The following is a 23,955-nucleotide window of genomic DNA, read 5'->3' as shown; positions in this document are numbered from 1 at the left end:
CCACTTCATGATCAATAAAATTAGGCTTAACATCATGCATGAAATGAACAATTGGTATGGATGATGAATATATGATTAGTTTTGGCCTATGGACCCATTTGAAAAATGTCCTAGGCATCTTAGGATTACATCATTCTTTGACCCCAAAAAAGCAACTACACTGTCTAGTCTAATGATCTAGTTCCCTAAAAAGGATGTGGTCACCACATGTGAAAGTTACAAGCTTCAGTTTCGTACCATATGGCATATCAAATTGGGACATTAGTATTGTTCGATTGAGTGTATTGACCTTGAACAATAAAGAATCATCTATTCTACATCTTTCTAAAAGGAAAAAAAATATCCAAATACATTATATCAATGACTATTCCAGGGCATCATTTCTATAGCTTCTTCAAACACCAAGACAAAATCTCTTTCGTCCAAAATAAAAAAATGATCCAAATACATTATATAAATGACTATTCCAGGGTATCATTTCTATAGCTTCTTCATACACCAACACACAATCTTCCTCATCCAAAATAGAAAAGGATCTTCAGTTCCAACTCTGAATCTACTGCCACCAAAATCTTATTTTTCCTCCTCATCTATCATAATTAATTTTTAATGATAAGATTTGTAACTCCCTCACCCTTTCCCATTTTATTTACTTGTATACTACTTCCCCTCTTTCACACTTCATTAACCACCTACTCACCTAATCCACTACCCTTATCCTTTTTTCCCCTTTTGTTCAACCTTTTTTTATCAATAAGTTGGATTCGAACCCATGAGCTCTGTGTGGTGTAATTACGTTCAATTATATGGACCAATAAGACATCTCCACATGGACTGTAAAACATAGTTAGGCAGAGTTAGAAGGAACTTGGGTTTTATCCGTGAAGTAAGTAGTACCATTCAGCGGGTGGGTAATCTAGCCGAGAGATCCACGCATCAACACAGCTAGCTCCTTGAGGAGACTCAGTCTAAGTGACGTGTAAGAATCCAAAGCACTTAGCTTAACATAACCGAGAGCTTAATTTGTTGAAGAAAGACTACAGAATTAGCAAGAGAATAAAGACGAACTCTAAACGAAACATTTCCTTAGACCTACGTGATCCTAATTATAATGAAATTGTTAGACCAATTTAGAAGGAGATTGGCATAATAAAAAATAATGATGCGTCACAGAATCAACAAGATAAAGATAGAAATATCCTGATATAAGGAGAATTTGAGGACATGCGCAAATTTTTCAAAGAAGAAAGTTACCAATATGAGAAGAACTCTGGGAATCTATAAACATACGTATATCAACACACAGGTAAAGTATGTTGACTTGTGCTCTAATTAGCCTTTCTTGTTCTTTTTGCTAACTTGATTGTCGAAGGGTCTTAATCTGGAAAATCCCTTCGGATTTGAGACTTTTTGCAGAGAACAGTGGGGAGACCATCATCGAGATGCAAGATGAGGTAATTTCTTTTTATCTACAACCTCAAAGTTATTTTGCAATGTGTCAAACTCAAACCAATTGAACCATGGATCTAAATCCCTCCTTCAACTTATTAGTTTGAACCCAATCTAGTTTTCCTCCCTCCAAATTTAAACTCCATATCACACACAACCTCTCAAAAATCAAAACAAGCCATCCACAAAGAATATAATTGATTATATATATATATATATATATATATATATATATATATATATATATATATATATTATATATATATATATTTTAAACATCATTCATGACACGTCAATGGGGGCAGTTGAACTGTTTGGAAACCTTGATTTCCCATCATATCATGATTCATTATGAAAAAAATTGCATAATAAAACTAATAAATTTGTTCTATTTGATCAAAAAATAGAGCAATTTAATAATTTTTCATAAAAACCAAAACAAGTGATAGAAAGAGTAACACGCTTACATCTTTAAACTGTTATCCGGTAGATACCCGAGAATCGAACAAAATAAAGACTAACCGAGGCTTGTGTTGAACACAATGTCCTTAAGACAATTTTGTTCTTGTAACTTGGTGCCTACGGATCAATGAACAATTGTCTCCTAAGATACAATGATCACACATGCAGATGCAGCACTACAATCCACACGTCTAGCGAACCGAATACTAAGTTTTACTCTCAAAGAATACAGACGAGAAATCAGAATGCAAGTACGTTAAAACATCAGAGAAGAAGAGAAAATTTTGAATTAAAAAAACTAAGGTCGATATGACCTATTTATAGAATTTTAAGAGACAAGGTGTCTCTTGGGAAAAGATGGTTCTAAGAGATATAATATCTCTTGGAAAAGGAAATGTGTGTCTCTTAAGAGACAACCAAAAATCAAAAGAGGTGTCCTTACAGAACGAATAGGCACCCATGGAAACCAAGAGGTGTGTCCTCTCTGAATTAAGGGGTGTGCCCCTTCAAAATCAAGAGGTGTACTCTGATAAGATTAAGGGATTGTTAGGAGTTTTGTCATTCACCCAAAATGGATTTTTGACGATTACATACATGAAATTATTCTCTTCAATGAGAAGAATAAGTTTCCAAGTGGTCCCGCCTCTAATAAATTGTGGGACCCACTTAAATCGTAGCTCAAATAGACCCTCTTGGTCACAAAAATCGAGAAAAAACTGCACATTTTTCCAACATAAACAAAGCCCATTGAAATTTTCATTGATCTTCGTGATCCCTTATGCCTCTCTTCCATCTCTCTTGTCTGCAATTCCACCTAGTACGAACTTCATTTTTAAAAAAATTAAAAAATTAAAATTTTGAGAAATTGGTTTTGCTCCAAACCCCTCAATGGGGTGTTCTTTTGATCAAACTTCGTCAAAATATTCAAACATGGATCAAATAAACAGAGATTCAAATGAAGATTTCTGGAAGAAAAAAAAAAGTACAGACTGGATGACAAGATATAAAGGACGAGAACATTGGAAGACCCATCAAAGATGAAGATTTGGCAGTCAAACTCGTCTTACAGTGTGGGTTTTACTGGCAAGAAAGTGATCCCACTGAGAATTCTTCGCCGCTAATCGCGTTGATGCCATTGCTCTGCTTTTTTTCTCCTCTGCAACCGTGACAGTCTCAGCTGATCTGCTTTGACGAATCCCGATGCGTTATCTTAAGGAAGGAATGATCTGCCGTTACAAGCATGGTTTCAAAACTCGGTTTGCCGTCTCGTCTCGGTCATGGACGAATCAACTCGTCTCTTACTTGTTTATAATGATTTATATATATACGAAAATAATTATAATTTTTTTATAAATAAAATAGGTTAAAAGATATTTAATCATAAATTCATGCTTTTTTTATATATAATAAATATTTAAATTTCTAAAAAAAACATTAATTATTTTAATCAAAATATATTAAATCCCATTTAGGGGTGTCAATGGGTTGTTTTCAGTTACGATTTTAAAATAAGTGAAACCAGAACCGCCAAAAATCACGGGTACCAATCAATTCCGATTCTGAAGAATCGAATGAGAAAATTTATTTTAAAATCATTATATTAAAAAAAAAAAACCTTCTAAAAAATAACATATTATTTATAAAATATCAACTTAATAATAATTTGTTCCACTAAAAAGAAGATTTAATGACTTTTATTTTCAAAAATTAAAATTTATCTCCTTTTACATGTAGTAAATTTTAAACTTAATTATTTAGTTTGTATGAAATTTGAAGAACTTTATATCATAAATGTTAATTTTAAAATATGGGATAACCTCCAATCATACATAATGTCATATATGATGTAAAAGCTAATGACAAAATAAATCGGTTCCAGGTACCTGCGGTTACCCATTGGATAGAACCTAATGGTTCTAGTTCCTATTGGTTCAGTTTCATATTAGACTTGGCTCTAATCAATTCCAATAAAAAGGGAATCGGAATCAGGTTTTTTGGTTTCGATTTCGGGTAAATGAGTACAAATTGACACCCCTAATCCTAGTTGACTTTATCAAGTTTTACGCATATGAGATTTTCAAAATATCATCTGAGTAAAATCTCATTTATCTTGGGAGATGGTGTGAAGTTTGAGCCACGGCTAAATCTGTTTTGTTCATTAATGACACCGAGATTACTAGGACGAATCATCTCAATCTCAGATGAGATTTAAAACCATGGGTACAACTCGTAGTAACATGCTCATCGAACCTAATTCAGCTCAACATCTTGGATGAGTCAAACTCTATAAAATAAAAAAATAAAAATAAATTAAAAATAAAACCAATTCAAATTAATTATAATTTTTAGGGTATTTTAGAAACACCTCCATCTTAACTTGGTGATATTAAGTTTACCCCATTATCATAAGTCAAGATTGCTCTTTCTTGATGATTTAACTATGAATATTTTATTTTATTTTTCAAAATACTCTTTCAATACTTAAATTACAAAATCAAAATTTGAAAAAAAAAAAATTGTTGATAATATGAGGCCCCCCCCCCCCGGACACAAGCTCCCATCACAGAATCGTAGATCATTTGTTTTGGGATATATAAGAAAAAGATTTATAGTTATATGTATCTGGAGGCAATGATCTACGATTATGTGACGGGGCGTGTGTTAGAGGAGGGCATCAGAAAATCATTATACAAAAAAATCAAAATTTCATTATTAAAATCATCAAGAAAAATGAAGAGGGTAAACCTAATCTTGCATTTTGCAAGGATAAACCTAATGTCACCAATTAACTGGGGGTGTTTCTAAAACACCCTAATTTTAAAAACCAATTGAAAATATATATTGAGAAATTTTTCAAAATTTCAAATGAATCTATTCTTTTTTCTTTTTCTTTTCTGACAAGCCAATAAAGTGTTAATAGATTGAACATGGAATAAAAAATGATGTTGAGCCTTGAGATTTATATCTAATCAAGTTTCATGTTAGGGGTTGGTTGGTTGGTTTTTTTACATTGACTGTCAATTTCATGCAACCCTCCTTTATTTTGAAATAGGATGGATAATGTAATGTAAAAGGGACGTTACGCATGCAGAGCTAGAAAGATATTGATAAAGATAAATTATAAATGAAATCATTCTTGCGAACGTAATAACCACCACAATACTGAGAAATTTTAAAAAATAAATAAAAATGAAGACAAGAAAACATATATGAATTTACTCTCATTGAATAAATCTAATCCCATATTTATTTTTAACCAACAAGTGTTGGACATCGTGACCAAGACATCCCTCTAAAAAGGGAGAAGTCTTGAGTTCAAACCCCCTCGTTGGTCTCTCACGGAGATTTATCCCTATTTATCTGGTAGTGTGATTTGTGGGGTATTGCATGTATCCGGGGAGTTTGGATGAGATATGATACTCTAAGAAGTTTGTTGCCTCACTCTTGTTAGTCAAGCTTACGGTCCGAAACACCTATCATAAAAAATAAAAATAAAAAGGAATGGGAAAATAAAATTCATTTAGCCAATCCCAGAGTCTTGTTGTTATTGCTAAAACATAAGCTATACCCTATTTTTTTTCAAAAAAAAAAAAAAGGAATGGGAAAATAAAATTCATGCTAGTCATAGAAGATCAAGAATCTGGTGGTCCAAATCAATGCAAGTTGGGTTCCAAACCAACTACATGATTCACCTTATCATCTCAATGTTGAAGTCAAAGATAAGTCTTTGGAATGGTTCTCAGGAATGACCAATCCCTCCTAAAATATCTACTTCTATATCTCTTGTAACAGTTGTAACAGTGTAATCCTTAAAATAAGGATACCCCTCCAACAGATTTTGTTTATAAAAAGACATCTTATGTACTTGTCATTAATATGAGAAAAAAACAAAGGAAAATAAAGTATATTTTCAAATCTCTTTTGTTATTTAAAACTCTTTACTAGTAGGATCTTTAGCCATAGACTTTGTCAATGAAGCAAGTTAGCATTCCCTACATCTCCATGTGGACCATATGTTTCTAGTTCATAACTTGCCAATGTTTTTAGAGAAAAAAGAAGTCGTGCTCCCATTTTTCTAATCAATCTAATTTTTCTAAGCACGTAGAGGGAATGTTGGGTCCATAACTTAGAATTTGATTCTCGCCTCTAGTTCGAATATCAATTTTCGGGAAAAGGTGGTCATGCTAGATTGTAAATTCTAAAATTTAGTTCCTGTTTTCTAGTCTAATAGGATCGTCAATGAGTTGAGTTTTGGCTTGGCTTGTATCGAGTATAGGTAGTGTTTCTAGGATGTTTGGCTATCAAGTCAGACTAGGCCTGTTTTTTTTTTTTTTTTTTGTGAGATTAGTATAAAATCTTATTAAGAAAGAAATAAGTGGCAAAGGTGACCCTTTTACAAGGAAATAAAATAAGAAAAAACAAACAAATGCAAAACAACTAGCACACAAGTGAGCTACACACGACATAACGCTTCCCACTTAAAAACAAAATTATCAAAAAATACCCTTCCGAACTCCTTGGAAAGTTTGCTTTAATAAAACATACAACCCAAGATATCCAAAGTGACGTCTTAGAGATACTTCTTATCTCCTTGGAACATCCTTATGTTTCTCTCTTTCCAAAATCCCCAATACACAACAAACGAAAGAATGACAAAAAAATGTCTTTTTCTTTTGGACAATACATTAAAATTCCACCCAACGAATAAGGACAGAACCTCCAGAGGGAAAATCAATCTAATTGAAAAAAGAGAAAGGAAGTGTGCCCATATACAAGTTGGAAAGGGACAATGAATAATAATATGATTTCCTGATTCCTCGGCCCTTTTGCAGAGGAAACAAAAAATTTGGAGTTGAGAAATCCCGTTTAATCAGATTATCAAGGGTAAGGAGTTTACCTAGAGAAGTTGTCCACATGAAATTTTTGACTTTTGAGGGAACAATAGATGTCCAAACTACTGACACAGAGAAAGGTGAAGTAAAAAAAAAAAAAAAGAGACAAAAGAAAGTTGTGAAAAGAGCAGATAGTGAATCTTTTGTCTTTACTTATAAGTCATTCTCTTCGATCCTCCTCATTCTCACCAACCTGAAAGGAAATAACGAGATCAAGAAGTGATGCAACCTCATTGACTTCTCAATTGTTCAAATTCTCCTTAAACCCAAGTCTCAAGAGACTAGGCCTAATTCATGTTTAAGATCATACTCAATCTTGGGAACAAAGTTTGTCGGGATCAACCTAACAACTTATACTCTAATTCTATTTCTAAGGTCAGGATCCCTTGACTCCTAAGAATGACTCATGAAAAATACACATGATCCCATAAATCTCAACCATTGGATTTTGCATTTAAAGGGTTGGGATCATGTGTTTTTTTTTTTCATGAGTCGTTTTTAGGAGTCAACGTATCCCACCATTCAAATTTTTACATGACATTCCGACTCGTAAATAGGCCCAAATACTTGTGAGTTGGATTGGACTTGGAGGTAGGCTTGACCCAATCAAGCAATTTACAACTGGGCCTGGCCCATTAACAACCCTAGGTTGTCACAATCCAAGTTACAATCTTATAATTAGAACAAGACACCCACAGAGAATCAAAATCACTATTATTTTAATCAAATAAATTTGATATTCTTTTTTCTCATCAAGAATAGATTTTTAGGGTTAAAATTTCTAGACATCGCTTTCATGGATAAAGTCATCCGTGCAGATGCTTTGACAAGACATAACTTTATACCCAAATGTTGGGCTTCTTTTGGAAAGTCGGACACAGTCCGTTCACTTAATGATTTAAAAAGGTTACACGTGTTATCTGATTGGATTGTTTCGGTATCCATGAAAATGACTCATAGTGGACTATTAAAAATAAATAAAAATGAGAAAAGTAAAACTAAGTTTTTTATTTTTATTTTTTAATTATTAAAATAAAACATGTTCCCAAGTCTATAATGCGACTATCGTGGGATCCACGTCCACAAATCTCGATAACCATCCAATGTTATGGGAGTACAAATGATGAAAAAATAGTCTCAAAGTCAATGGATCAGATCATATGTAAAATCTGATCTGATAATCATGTTTGGATCGAAGATCTTGGCGAATAAGTATTTGATTTCAAAATAATCTGATCTAATAACTTAGCAAATTTTGATAAGGTAGATATAGTATAATATGTCTTCTTTAAATATATAAATTTGGGTAAATTACACTTAGACTCCTTGTAATTTGGTATAATTCTATTTTGACCCTGATGTTTTGATAATTACACTTACCTCTTCATTTTCTTCATATATATATTTTTATTTATAAAAAGAAAAAATATTTAAAAAGGGTAAAATCATCTTTATAAAAGAACCTAACAAATACCTAACAAATAGGTTGACATTAATTTGATGGAAGGGGTAAGTGAACTCCTTAGATAATTATAAGGAAGTAAGTGCAATTATCAAAATATTAGAGGGTCAAATGGAATTACACCAAATTACAAGGGGGTGAAAGTGTAATTTATCCAATGAATTTTGTATATCAAATAGGATGTGATGTAATATATGATGATTATTATTGAATCAGATTTGGATCTTAAATTTGAGATTCAATAAAAATTAAATACGATAAGATTTTGGTCTAATTCAAGCATAATTTGATCCTTATTGGACCAGTATTATTACAAGAGAATGGTTCAATAACATTTATATGGACTTTTCTACCCTCCAATGTTTGAGGGAAAGAGCTTCAAATGTACGGTTGAGATGGAAGAAAAAAAAGCACAAAATTCTTAGGATTGGTACAAATTCTCTTGAAATTCATATTTTGTGGGAATCCCTATGTATATGGTAGTTGGATAGTTACTTTACTCATCTTTTTACACATCCAATGCCTTGTTCTTTGACCATTGGTTGGTGAATGTTTGGCTCATACCTTAATTGACCCAACAAGCCATAAACAAGTCAATTAATAAATATTATAATCATTGGGTTTAATTTTTCTTATTAAATTTTCTTAAATCTATTCATAAACCTAATTAAAATTAATAACTTTATATTAATAATTAGGCTACTTTTTATAGGATTATTTGAATTAGATATAGTGGGAATGAAACAAACAAAGTTACCTACCGAGGGTTAGCTAAGATGATAAGAAGTGTTGGGTCTGAGTGTGCTCCCTAGGTCGTGACTTTGAATCTCTATATACCCTTCCACCAAAAAGGTGGCTACTTAACTGGCTTCTCGTGACACGGTGGGATGGTGCGTGCAGTTCGAGGATTAATCATTTTGAATAAGGTTGGTTGTTTGGGTAGAGCAAAGCCTGATGGACCAAACTAGGCTGGTCGGCTACCATAGGGATCACCTTGTTACAAAAATAAAATAAAATACAACAGATGAATTTTAATGAATAATTTCAAATTTTCTTCATAAATATACATTTACATTTTTACAAAACACACATAAAATGAATTTACAAACTTGCTCAAGATATTGCATTGAGTGGTCAAAATGTCTAAGATAAAAGATTCAAAAGAATATGGATGGAGATACTGAAAATAGATGTGAGATCACTCTCATTAACAAAAGACTTATCTAGGCTTAGACATATGGCTCAATTGGTTTTACGCATTGCAATTGAATTTTGAATTCGTGTGTGTATTGATCATGAATCATCCAATAATTTACAATTTGTAAAGCTTTCACCGTAACCATCCAATGTAACATATATAGGCAACTTCTTGTAGGCATTTGTACATGTTTGGTAGATACAAGTTACGATATTTGTTTTTATTAGAATTAGAACTATGATACTTCTCGATTATCTCTAAGAAATTCACTATGGTTTACAATAATCTTCTAATATCAAACAATGACTAATTCCCAATAATCGATAAATTGTCACGTAACTTGGATTTAATTGAGCTTGAAAACATCTCACATTGATTTGATGTAAGCCGTGACCTGATTTTAAATGCATGTTTTTTGAGGATTTTGTATTTAGATGAGACTCACTGTGTGATTGTTAGTGCTTGCTTGCATTGTGGCCATCATCTCGACTGCTTTCGCTATCGTTGTATTATTTTCTCGTCTTAATAAATTTATACTTATAGAAAAACATCTCATGTTGTTTAGCTTCAACAACAAGCATAGACCCCACAAAAGTGGTGTGGGAGGGTCGAAGTTTGTCAAGTTGCATGGCTTTGACTTGGGAAACCAAATCGGATTAGTTTAGATTGGACCAAGCTCTAGGTCCAAGTTGACCAAGCCTTAGCTCGACCAAACATGTTCCTAATGAATTTGGATTAGGATTTGATTTTGTGCTCCATAAGGTTGATTACAAAATTTATTTATTCCTACTTTGGTGATGCTTTCTATGGTGATTGAGGTAGATTCATAATTTCCTTTTTTGGGTTTCAACTAAGTTTTATTGTGTATTTTAAGAGTACGATAATCACTATAAAAAGGATAATAAGTCCATTATAAACATTAATATTTATCTATTTTTTTATATATAAATAATGATTAAATAAACTTATAGTTTTCAATATCAAAATTAGATTAGAAAAGTAAGAATGGATTGAATTTTTTTGTCACGATAATCTTGAACGTATGGATATTTTTTACATGACTGGATTATCTAAAATAGATACGTTAAATCGACAAAACATTATTTAATTCTTTGCTTGATTAGGATTTTATGAAGTAGAGAATTATAGGTGCAATTTTCGGATTTCCTCTACCAATCAATTACACACACAAAATATGAAAAAAAGATAACACAAGATATTTTTTACAAAGTTCGTCGTGAATCTAATGATTGTCACATGACTCCCTAACAAGCTCTTCCACTAAGAAAATTAGAATTTTGGAACTTTGAGATGCAATTTTTTTTAAGACTTTATTTGTTCCCACTTGTAAAATAGTTATTGATAGGTTGCAGACAAAATAACCTTCGTGATACAATAAACCATGATGAGAATTAACAAACAACAATCTTGACAATTCTCCTTATAAATTCTCTCATGAAACAATATGTAATCTTTGACTTAACAATTTGAGAAAATTAGAACACCTGATTAAGTTTTGAAAAATGCGAGTGATCTGACCTGCTTAATTATCCTATTTAGAGAGATTAAAGTGATTCTTACATTTCTCTCCATAAATAACCAGCCATTTAAATCCTTCGAAGATTTATTTAATCAAAAAAACATATTTTATAAATATAAAACACCAACATCAATATCATCGTGAAACAACGAAAAGTGGGATTTTGATAACTAATCATGAGTAGCTTATAAAATACATTTGGATTGTGATATAATCCATATTTAAACACTATGATCATAAATTCATAATTAAGATTACTTTCATTAAACTTTACTTTTAACTCTAGTAGACAAGTACACAGTAGTTGGAAGTTTAACATATTATAGACCTTATATACCGTCTACTGTCCTACGCATGCCTACGCCATAAGTGCACTTTAGCAAGACCCCGTGAACAAGCGTTTTCTTCTTTTACTTGCCCGAACTGCCCGAGACTGCCCGCTGCCCAAGTTACGGTACCAAGTACACCTTTCGCTTTGCCGTCTGTCGTGGTCTCAAAGGATCTGTCGTTTTTTCTCTCTCACAGATCGCGAAATCCTCGCAAAAATCTCGATTTAGTTCTTCGAATCGATCTTCACTGTACCTAGATCTGAACTACGAAGCTTCTGACCGTCAAATTCGATCTACGAATCGTAAAAAACCGTTGAAAAACAAGCAATTTTATCGGGAAATTCATCTGTTTCGAAGGATAGGTTGTGCGGTAATTAGGGTTTCTGTTTTTAGGGGAAAAAGGGTAGGGAACAGATCTAGGGTTTCCTAGAACGTTAATTAGCGGATTCTAAGGGTTAATTTGATCGATAGGTAGAGTTAGGGCTGGATTGATGTTTCTCGTTCAAGAAGAAGTTTGGATCGAAACCAAAGTTAGCGAAGATGAGAGGCGATTATGCATGGGCGGGAAGGTGAGGAGAGGAAACCGAGGCGGCACATGTGGTCGGTCCCTGCTCTCGGTACGGCTGTAGATGTTGTTGATTCTACCATCACTGCTACCTCTGATTCATTCTGCAAGGTATTTCCTTGTTTATGTATTCGATCTTGGTCTAGTTCTTTGTTTCATTTGTTTTTCGTTTTTCCCATTTTGATTGGTTGCCTGGTTGGTTGTTTCTTGGTTTTTTTTAGGGTTTGTATCGGTGATGGAAATGGAGTAAAATTTTGTTGTTGGGAGTTATGGGTTATTGGGGTTGCTTAATATATGGGAAATCCACTATTTTTTTCGTTTCGCCCATCTTGATTGATTGCATGGTTGGTGTTGTTTTTTTTTTTTTTTTCAAGGGTTTGTATCGGTGATGGAAATGGAGTTAAATTTTTGGGAATTACGGGTAGGGTTCCTTATGGATGAGAAATCCACCAATTTTTTTTTTTGGTTTCACCCATTTTGCTTGCTTGGTGTTGTTTTCTTTGGGTTTTAAGGGTTTGTATTGGTGATGGAAATGGAGTTAAATTTTTGGGAATTATAGGTTATTGGGGTTCCTTAATGGATGGGAAATCCACCAGTTTTTGTTGTTGCCTGGTTGGTGTTGTTTTGTTGGTTTTTTTTTAAGGAAATGGAGTTATTGGGATTCCTTAATTGATAAGAAACCCACCATTGGGATTTATTTATTCTTGCTTATATATTTTTTCTAGTGTTTTTTTAGGTAAGATGTGAACCTGGTATCTGGGATTTTTTGGTTGTAAATAAATTTATTGATTGTTGTCCTTTGGGTTTTTTTTTTTTTTTTTTGAGTTGGGAGATATATGGGCATTTAATGGCCTCTTGGAACTGATTTTTTGGGTTATTTAATTATACGATTGGGAGGTTTGTGTAAATTGAAAGAAATTATTTTATTGGGATATTGGATTTGAGCGCATGGTAGAAATTTTGAATTTTTGGTCGGTTATTGTCATTTGGGCCATCTGATACTACACATTCTGGCTTTCGATTTTTTGAAGTTGTAGTTTGTGAAAAGAGATGGCCTTTGTAGATATTGGAGAGAACTTGCCTATAATAGAGGGGTTTTGGGTGAAAACTGACAATCTTTGTGTGGTTCATTAAGCTTTATTTTAGTGGAGTCCATAGATGCTATGAGCTCATCAGGCACGAGTGTTTTTCATTATGGCTTGATTAATTGGTGCTAGAGATTGTGTGTTGTCCTTCTCATATGAGGGTATGCGGAGTTATAATATCATGTGAATGGGAGAGTGTGACTCCCATCTTTGAAAGGCATAGTTGATTTGGTAAAAGATGTTATGGATTAATCTATGTTATGTAGATTTTGATGTCAATGTGTTTATTGGAAATTTTGTTATCATGGGATTGATCTTTGCTTGATAGGTTTTAATGGGATTGCTCTACTCCTTACATTGCACATTTTGCTCTTATGCTCTTTCTGTACTTATAGAGGTTCTTTTATCTATATATGTTTGTTTGTCATTACTCTTTAGTTTTTAATAATGACTCTTGCTGTGGGACACAAAACTTCTGCTATAGAAGTTCATGTAAGAAAATAACGGAATTTCATTTACACTTATAAAGAAAGTGAATCTCATATTCCTATTTGCAAATGACACAGAATTGTAGAGAAGCATTTGCTTGAAGAAAGATAAAGTTTAAGTTTAGATAGGTCCTTTTGAGTTCCTTGGTAGTTTAGCCCTACATATTTCAGGCTACTATGGTCAAGGTTTGTATAATGAAAATTTCCAGATTTCTCTAAAAATATTACATATTTTAACACTTTAGTTGGTTAATTTGTCGTTAGACCATGTTGGTAATTAAAAGTTAGTGTTGTTCTTATGGTAAATCATGTCTTCAGATATTGCTTGAATTAATTGCCAACTTAAAATTGGAGAACATGACATGCATGCATGTACTTGTGCTTTTTAAATGGCGCTTAAATAAGAAGATTCTTTGACCCTTCCCCACCTCAAAGTGTTTCAATACAAATGAAATGGTAACTAGCAAATACTAAGACAATTCATTTACTACACATAATTAAATAGATAGTCCTTGTACATAGGTGAAATTCCCTAGTTTTTGTTCTTTCTTAAACAAGTCTTTTTTTATCAAAAGAGAAGGGAGAAAGATAGGCAATGAAGATATTATTGAGAATGCTAACATGAGGAGACTTCTCAGTGCACCAACTCCTTGGTTTTTATAGATTTAACTTATAATAATTGTAGGTTGTGTGTACTTAACTAGTCATGCAAGTTACTTTCAGATGCCGTTCCATGGTTAGTCTTTTGATATTGAAGGGTTCTCTTATGGGTGTGACGTCTCTTGTTTTCAAAATTTCTTATAAAATTTAATATAATATTTGATATGCTGGTTATTGAGCAAGTGAACCTAAAGGCACAATGGTGTCCCCCACTATTGAGCCATATGAAACAATCTAGGATCCGTTGGAAACTTGTCTTGTTTTCACTTGGAACCATGGTTCAAAATTTCGTTTCGTTTTGGTATGTTTCGGCTGTAACGTTTTGTTTTTTCAGCATACTCAGACAAAACAAGAGCTGTATCGAAACATTCAAATGAGATCTTTGATTTCGAGAGAGGGAGGGAGGGAGGCTACATTTGTTTCTTGAACAAGTTTCACTCTCTCTCTCTCTCTCTTAATTCTTGCGATTGCATATCTACAGTCGTCTGACCTATATGTTGACTTTATCAGATCCATTGTTGTTATGCTCCATACCCATACTCTTGTAACATAAAACCTTAATATTCTTGCAATATGTATTATTAACTGTTGTACCTTATATTATGATGTGAACTCTGGTTAAATGGAGAATATCTATCTTTAAAGTAATGATAGCTGATGAGATGACAAATGAGGTCAGTAATAACAGGAGGTAAAAACTTCATAGTGGATATTGGGAGATTTGGGGTTAGGCAGTGAAAATCAGAATGGTCAGATGAGTTAGTAGAGAGTTTATATTTGTTTAGTGAAATGAAAATTAGAAAATCCCTCTCATTATTGGTGTTCCTGGATGAACTGTCTCATATGCTACTTTGTAAATGGATGCCCTTTCACAATCAAAGTCTATGAGCCACCAAATATTAGCCTATCAATAATCTTTTCTGTGGAGCTGTATTTGAAAACCAGGAGTTAGTTGAATCACACTGAAGACAGTTTAGTAATAAATTGTTTCAGTCTTAAGTTTTGTTCATTTCAAAGTTTGCACCATTTACAGTAAATGTTCATGACTTCAGAGGTTTGGTGTTGATGCCTGTCAGGTGTCTTTGTAGTAGAATTCTGTATGTTGGAAAAACTTGAATTTCTTCAAGATTACTGAAAATTGTAGAGAGCGTCACTTCTCTTGTACGTATGGACTTTTATTCCATATTAACTGTCCCTTAATGTGTATGATTGTCCTCAATTTTTTTTCCCTTTTTTTGCGTCTGGTGCTTTTGAGAAGAGCTAATTGTTGTTGTATGCCATTGCATTGATTAATTCTGGTAACTTGTTTGAACCTTTATTCCATATATATATATATAACATTTTGTAAAAAGGGTCTTTACAAAATGTTATGGAGATCATCCTCACCAAAAATCGGCGGATTCTGAAACTTCTAACCCCATTAAAAGTGGTTTACAAAAATTGGACAGTCCATGATGGTTCAACTTGTAAACTGGGGTTAGAGGTTTTGGAATGGGCTTGTTTTGGTGAGGATGATTGCCTAACCATAGAGATCATCCTCACAAAAAATCAGTCCATTCTGAATCTTCGAACCCATATATCGAAAACAAGGCTTGGTTTTGTATATGGCCCTTGAACCTGGCCCTATATATATAATGAGAGAAGGGCGGGCATTGTTGATGCAAAAGCACATTAGGTATTTTTTTTCTTTTTTTTTCAAATACAAATATATCCCCCCATTACATTAGTGACATGGCATATTATAAAACTAGATTATCTATCTATTTGAAATTTCTAAATTCTTTAAAATATATATTTTTATTATAATGAGGGAAAAGTGAGTATTGTTTAATATTTTTTAAATTTATAAAATTTCTTTAGATGGATTTATTAATGCATTTGAAATAATCTACTTATAATAATATTAAATAAAATAGTAATTTTAGTTTTTAGAATTCTCTTGACAAGTAACAAAGTGTGCAATGGAAAGAGCCAAAGGTTCCAAGGAGTCTTTACCCTAACAACACATGTACCTTCCCTAATTTATGTATTGAATTATTTGAAGTGCATAGCTGAAATTTCTTAAACTTTTGATACAATTTTTATTGTATCGAAATTTTATGTGGATAGTCGATATAGCTCTCTATCCACAATGATATATCTTGGTACAAAGCAGTTGGATCCCTTCTTGCGTGCTTTGTTACCATTTTACTATTTTCTTTGATGAAGTATTTGGAATAATTGTTTGTAAGTTGATTGCCTTTGAATCCCTAGCATCGCCTGGGTTATTTCCTTGGGCATGATTTAGCTGGCAAAACCTAACCAATTTTGAAAGTCATATGGCATGCATGTCAAAAAATTTAAAGGGATTTTGGCAGAAAAGTAGATGTGGTTTGTGTCCCCCTGATATATTAGTCAACTAATTAATAAGTTTTATACTTCTGAATTTCTTAATAAAATTACATCTTTATACTTTTCAAAAAAATTAATTATTGTTGTAGAATTCATTAGGGTCTATAAGATTCTACAAAATCTGGCTGTACATAGAAGTGATGTATTTAAAGCTTTGCCCTTGCCTGGCCAGGAGCCTAGCATCTAGGCCTACTCTTGCGTTAATCACCAGACAGTTGCCTAGGTCCAGAAGCTCTGGGCTTTCACCCAGGCATTGCATTCAATTCAATATTGCATTTCACCCAGGCATTGCATTCAATTCAATATTGCATGTGTTTTATGCATACTAAAGGTAAGTTTCAACCAATATCTCTTGTTATTCACATTTTGAAGCCCAAGCTATTGAATTTTTCTATTTTTTGGCGTCTCTCTCTCCCTCTCCCTCCCCCCCTCTCTCTCTCTCTCTCTATATATATATATATATATATATATATATATATATATATATATATGAGCTAATCAGCCCATTCTGAATCTTCTAACCCCACTTTCCAAGTTGAAGAATTGTGGACCGTCAATTAGTGTTAATTTGTAAACCACTTATGATGGGGCTAGAAGTTTCGGAATGGGCTGATTTTTTGTGAGGATGATCTCCTCACCATCGAGTTCATCCTCACAAAAATCATCCCATTCTGAAACTTTTAGCCATTTAGGATAACTTTGGCTCCCTAAGGTTTGGCTTCCAAATGCTATATATATATCCTGCATGATTGCATAGAAGTTAGATTTATTAACTGCCATGTCGTTCTAACCACCATTTATATTCTGTTATTAAATATGGTTTTGTGCTGCTCTTCATGTGCCCCATTTACTTAAATTTGTTACTGAGGGAGTTATTGTTTCTTAGGATGGACGCAAGATTAGTGTTGGTGATTGTGCGCTTTTCAAGGCTCCCCATGAGACTTCCCCACCCTTCGTTGGAATAATTCGTTGGTTAACACCAGGCAAAGATAGTAAGCTAAAGTTGGGCGTGAATTGGCTATACCGACCTGCTGATGTAGAACTTGGTAAAGGAATCTTGCTAGAAGCTGCTCCGAACGAAGTCTTTTATTCGTTTCACAAGGATGAGATACCTGCTGCATCGCTTCTCCATCCGTGTAAAGTCTCATTCCTTCGTAAAGGTGTTGAACTTCCTCCACGGATATCCTCATTTGTATGCAGGCGAGTGTATGACACTACAAACAAGCGTCTTTGGTGGCTAACTGATCAAAATTATCTCAATGTAAGTCTTGTTATTATTGTTTCTGTATAGTTATGTATGGTTCGACTATTCTTTTAATTATGCTAGACAAATTTCTTATTGTATCTATTTGATCCTCCACAGGAGCGACAGGAAGAAGTAGATCAGCTATTGGACAAAACACGATTAGAAATGCATGCAACAGTGAAGTCAGGAGGACGTTCTCCAAAACCATTGAATGGTCCAACATCGGCACCGCAGTTAAAGTCTGGTTCGGATGGTGTACAGAGCAGTCCCACCTCCTTACCTTCTCAAGGTAAGGTAAAGAAGAGGGAACGGGGTGATCTGGGTTCAGGGCCAGTCAAAAGAGAACGTTCTCTGAAGATGGATGATGGAGATTCGGGTCATTTAAGACTGGAGAGCTTATTGAAATCTGAGATTACAAAAATAATAGACAGAGGAGGGCTTGTGGACTATGAAGTTGTTGAGAAGTTTGTTCAACTCATGCAACCCGACAGAGCTGAGAAGAAATTAGACTTGTCTTGCCGAATAATGCTTGCAGATGTGATAGCTGCCACAGACAACCTTGATTGCCTTGGGCGGTTTGTGCAGCTCCGGGGTTTGTCTGTATTGGACGAGTGGCTTCAGGAAGTTCATAAAGGGAAGATTGGTGATAGTAGTAGTAGCCCCAAGGAATGTGATAAATCTGTTGAGGAATTTCTTTTGGCTTTGCTTCGCGCACTTGATAAGTTGCCTGTAAACCTTCATGCTTTACAGACCTGTAACGTCGGAAAGTCTGTGAATCTGTTGCGAAGTCATAAAAACTTGGAAATCCAGAAGAAAGCTAGGAGTTTGGTTGACACATGGAAGAAACGCGTTGAAGTAGAAATGGAAATTAGTGATGTGAAGCCTGGGTCAAGCCAGGGTGTTTCATGGTCTAGCAAACAAGGTTTGTCTGAAGGTGCTCATGGAGGAAGCAAACGTGCAGGAGGATCATCTGAGGTTCCCACGAAGAATTCCATTACACAGCCTACTGCATCTAAAACAGCACCAGTTAACCTTGGCCACGTGACCACTTCATCTACGAAGTTGTCAGCATCATTGCCTGCATCAGTGTCTAAAATAACGATTGGCAGCGGAACCTCAGATATGCCCTTAACAACAATAAAGGAGGAGAAGAGCAGCAGTTCTAGTCAATCTCAGACCAATAGTCAGTCTTGTTCAAGTGATCATGCCAAAACTATGGGTTCTTTGTGGAAGGAGGACGCAAGGAGCTCTACTGCTGGGTCAGTAAGTGTGAGTAAGAGCTCTAGTGGTGTGTCTCGCCATCGGAAATCAAGCAATAATGGTATTGTGGCGTCGGCTGTCTCTGGGGTTCAAAAGGAAACTACTTTGGTAAAATGCGGCTCTGTGGACAGAAAGGCCGCACCTGAAAAAGTTTCACAAGTACTTGATGCACCACTTGTCGATCATGGAAACAATCACAGACTGATTGTTAAGATTCCAAATCCTGGCCGTAGTCCTGCACGAAGTGCTAGCGGTGGTTCTTTTGATGATCCATCCCTTATGGTTAGCCGAGCTTCTTCTCCTGGACTTCCTGAGAAGCGTGATCGGAAATTAAAGAGAAAGAGTGACTCTTGTCGAGCTAATATTGCTGCAGATGTGAATACAGAGTCATGGCAGAGCAATGATGTGAAAGATGAAGGTGAGGGTTCACCTGATGCTCTTCTTGATGAACGTGGCCAGACTGGTGATGGGATTGTGAAATCTTCGGAAGTATTTACGGCTCCGTGCTCATCATCAGGAAATGAAAAGGGGGATATTTTGAGTGAACCTAGGCCAGGGAAATTACATGATGCTTCATTCAACTCCATAAATGCTTTGATTGAAGCTAGTGCGTCTATGCCATCTGGGGATGACATTGGTATGAATTTGCTTGCTAGTGTGGCTGCTGGAGAAATGTCCAAAGCAGACATAGTTTCTCCGATTGCTTCTCCTGGGAGAAGCTCAGATGTGCCCGGGGATTCTTTTGCAGGCAAAGATGTGAAGTTGAGATCACCTTGTGGAGATGTTGTGGCTCAAATCCAAGGCCAACCCGATGATTGTGCAGATAGGGACACCGAGAAGCAGGGCACCATAGTTGTCCCTTTGCAGGTTAAAGGGCCTTCGTCCTTGTCTGAAGAGGAGCCAACAAAAGAGCATGATAAAGAACAATTGCATGCTTCCAGTATGAATTTGCAACAAACTACTGAGCCATGCTTGAAATCTGATGGTAAACCTGATGAAACACGGCCTGCTTCTGTGCCCATGTCTGCAGACAAGAGAGGGGATGGTGCAGAGGTTGACGGAGTCGACCAGATTCGTGAGAAAAGGAAGACTGGTGATGGGATTCCAGATTCTAAAACAGGTGTCAAGACTCCAGTGTTGGATGAAATTAAGAAGGTTGACCATGCAGACGTAAAGCTTGCAGAGAATAGCATGACCGCTGCATCTGACTTGGTTGGTGGCTCTGTGGATGATGCATGTGGTTTTGGCAATGAGGCTTCTAGTTTAAATGTCAAGAAGGATGATGTTGTAGAAGAATCGTCATCATGCCCACCTTTGGAAGTTGGTGTTGAGAACAAGAGTTTTGTGCATGGAGAGTCAGATGGTGGCAACTCAACAGAGCATAAGCTACCTCCCATGGATCACAGTGGGAATAAAGAGGGAAGCATTGAGGATCCAAACAATGCCGATGTGATCAAGGTTGAAAGGAAAGATGTCATGGAGGCAAGGACCAATATTGAGCAGGGTGAGAATCAAAGACTCGAACAAGTACGTACAGTTCCTTCAAGTCTTGATAATCAAGTTTCAGCTGTTGTTGAACACACTGATGGTGTTGTGAACTCAGAAAGAAAAGAAAACCTTGAGGACTATTGTACTGGATCTACTCTGCATGAAGAGCCCATAATTCCTGTGCAAGAAGACACTCAGTGCATAAAGTCATCTGCTGTTGAAGCAGATAAGTCAGTGGAAAGTGCGCCTGTTGCAGGAGGATCAGATGTGGCTGCAAAGAGGGACTTTGATTTGAATGAAGGATTCCCTGTGGATGAAGGGAGCCAAGACGATCCGATTACATCTGTTGTTCATCTGCCTGGCACTTTGAATTTTCCTCTTTCATCCATGTCAGTATCAGAGAGCCTGCCTGCTTCAATTACAGTGGCTGCAGCTGCAAAAGGGTCTTTCATTCCTCCTGAAAACCTTTCGAGGAATAAAGGGGAAACTGGATGGAAAGGCTCAGCCGCTACAAGTGCATTCCGACCCGCTGAACCCAGAAAGGTCCTGGAGATGCCACTTAGTACTCTTGGTACCCCTCCCGATACTGCTTCCAGCAAACTGGGCCGACCTCCATTGGATTTTGACCTGAATGTGACGGACGACAGAGTTCTCGAGGACATGACATCTCACAGTGCTGCTCAGGAATCAAGCTCTCAATACGGGTTCATCAGTAATCGTGATTGTGCACGTTCTCCTGCACCCATTCGTAGTGCGGGGGGACTAGATCTAGATCTGAACAAAGTCGACGAAGATACTGATACAGTGCAGTTCTCGGCAAGCACAAGTCGAAAATTGGAATTCCCTTCTATGTCAACTAGGTCATCATCTTCTGGTGGATTTTCTAATGGTGGTGAGGTGAATGTCTTGAGGGACTTTGATTTGAACAATGGACCGGGCCTTGATGAAGTCGGCACGGAACCAGCACCACCACTCAGGCAGCAGCACGCAAAGAGCAATTTGTCGTTCTTTCCCCATGTTTCTGGTCTTAGAATGAACAACAATACAGAGCTTGGAAACCTATCGCCATGGTTTCCTCCCGGGAACTCATATCCATCTGTACCCATCCCAGAGCAGTCTTACCCGATTGTTGCTTCTGCTGGAACACAAAGGATCCTAGGAGGACCACCACCTTCCTTCAGTCCTGATGTCTACAGAGGGCCAATGCTTTCCTCCTCTCCCACAATGACCTTTTCTCCTGCCACCACCCAATTTCCATATCCTGGTTTTCCTTTTGGTACCAATTTCCCTCTTCCCTCGACTTCTTTTCCAAGTGGATCGACAACATATATGGACTCTTCTTCTTGTGGTGGTCTTTGCTTCCCGGCTGTTCCTTCGCAGTTAGTAGGAACTGCGAGTATGGTCTCGTCCCATTATCCAAGGCCTTATTTGATAAGCCTTCCAGATGTTGCTTCCAATGGTGGCGCTGAGAGTAGTAGGAAATGGGTAAGGCAAGGTCTAGATCTTAATGCAGGTCCAGGAGGTACAGATATTGTAGAAGTGAGAGAGGAGAGGTTGTTACCTACATCATCAAGGCAACTCTCCGTTGCCAGTCCTCAGGCCCTTGCGGAGGAGCAAGTGAGGATGTACCAAGCAGCAACTGGTGCGTTATTGAAGAGGAAGGAGCCCGAAGGAGGATGGGATGCAGCAGATAGGTTTAGTTACAAACAACACTCGTGGCAGTAGGAAGGCCTTAAAGAAACAATTTGGCAATCCGCGAAGGCCTGGTAAGCTAGTCCGATTTTTTGTTCTTATAGCTGTGAGTATAATGACGGGATTGGTGTTTATAAGATTGAGATACATTTTTACTGGTTGAGGTCATAGTTACAAAAAACCCTGTTTTTTGTTGTTGTTGAAAAGTATCGTTTAAAATGTGTTTTGTAACTCCAATGATTAAAACAATAAAAACACCTTTAAAAAAAATTTATTTTTATGTTGGAAACACATTTTTTTTATGTTTTAGACACATTTAAAAAAAAATAATAATGAATATAAAATCCCATTTTTTTTATAGCCCTATGGTTATTTTCTCTAGTCTTATGGTTGTTTGTGATTTAATTCATAAATATTGTTTTATATTGGATTTAACGATAATGTCTTGATGTTATGATTTAATTTTTTTTTTCAGAAGTGTCGCATTCTCCTCAAAATATTTGTTGATGGTTAAAACTTTTACTAGGATCATAAAATGTATAATTACGCGTGGAAACATGTTATCATGCATAGATAATCAATAGTAATTTTTTTACTCAATATATTGGAAACTTAGAATCAATGTATAATATATTATTTATGTTATATTTCTTCTTAAATTTTATATTCATTTTTATTTTTATATTTGTCGTTTTTTTTCCCGTTTTGTTCTTGTTTCTTTCCCCTTTTTCCGAAGTTTTCCCTTGCCCTTTTAAACCTGTATTCCGACTTGGTGACTTTGGTCGGGGTCGAATCACACCTTAAATAGAAGTCCAGGTTAGTGTTGGGTAGTCGCACTTTTCTCTCATATCTATGCTCTTAAATCTTTCAAGATTTTGCTTAATTTCTGTAATTATAGAGATTCCAGGTTTTTGATGAAATGATTTACATGGTTTTTAACTGTTCTCGTCTTTCTGATTTTTTTTCCAGCTCTCAGAATGAGCACTGGATAGCTCCCAGAGGATCTTATCTGATTGGTCGGGTTTTGGAGGATGATTGGTAAGTGAGTTATTCCCATATGTTCATAGTCTCCGACCAGCACCTCTTCTGCGGTAGCATGTTTAGCCTCAGAGAATAGTTCGGGTTCTGGAAGCTGTTTGTTTCTCGAATCTTTTCTGGGGCAGAGGATGGCCTTTGCAGATCAGTTTCCCTTTGTAGATATTTAACTGTTGAAAAAGCATGTGTGGCATGTTGTTGCCTTTGTAAGTTTTGAAAATGATGTCTCATGCAGATGAATGGTGCCTCTCAGGTCAACTATTTTCTTTAGGGCCTAAACATACCCACACAACCGACTACTCCTCAACTCTTTTCTATGAAGGTGGTTTGGTTGTATGAACTTCCCTAAGCAGAAGTCCCTTTTTACTTTATTTTATTTTATTTTAATATCTTGTTTATTTATCTCTTTTTCTTGCATATATAGATGTTTTAACTGCCTTTACCACCTAATTTTGGTGACTGAGCATTCTTGATATTGCATGGAACAATGGCTTAATTATTATTATTATTTTCTTTTTTCCTGTTTTGTTTTATAAAATATCCGAGTTTAGTATAATCTTTGGTGTTATTTCGATTCATTGTCAGAACTCATCCATGTTAAGATTTGTTTGGTGGTGTTGATTTGCAACTATTGTTCTTGAATCATTTTTGCCTTCTCTCTCTCTCTCTCTCTATATATATATATATATATATATATATATATATATATATAT

At 35.5% G+C, this 23,955-nt stretch overlaps 1 protein-coding gene across 1 annotated transcript; it reads left to right on the top strand.

Annotated features, from left to right (window-relative positions):
• The first annotated feature begins 11,480 nt into the window (after positions 1–11,480).
• LOC147405639 (uncharacterized) lies at positions 11,481–23,750 on the top strand. The gene is made up of 4 exons (XM_086433439.1): positions 11,481–12,008; positions 17,408–17,782; positions 17,885–22,281; positions 23,177–23,750. Exons 1-3 carry the CDS (start codon positions 11,886–11,888, stop codon positions 22,238–22,240), a joined length of 4,854 nt encoding a protein of 1,617 aa, XP_086289565.1. The 5' UTR covers positions 11,481–11,885; the 3' UTR covers positions 22,241–22,281; positions 23,177–23,750.
• The last annotated feature ends 205 nt before the right edge of the window (positions 23,751–23,955 follow it).

Source organism: Akebia trifoliata, chromosome 3 (assembly GCF_017979445.1).
Source record: "Akebia trifoliata isolate Shusen 1 chromosome 3, ASM1797944v1, whole genome shotgun sequence".
NCBI lineage: Eukaryota > Viridiplantae > Streptophyta > Magnoliopsida > Ranunculales > Lardizabalaceae > Akebia > Akebia trifoliata.
This window is presented reverse-complemented; position numbering and strand designations above follow the sequence as displayed.

Excerpts from the sequence above, each read along its gene's own strand:
- LOC147405639 (XM_086433439.1), top strand. The coding sequence starts at position 11,886 with ATGCATGGGCGGGAAGGTGAGGAGAGGAAACCGAGGCGGCACATGTGG. Across the intron at positions 12,009-17,407 it reads CCTCTGATTCATTCTGCAAG|GATGGACGCAAGATTAGTGT; the intron begins GTATTTCCTTGT and ends ATTGTTTCTTAG. Across the intron at positions 17,783-17,884 it reads CTGATCAAAATTATCTCAAT|GAGCGACAGGAAGAAGTAGA; the intron begins GTAAGTCTTGTT and ends GATCCTCCACAG.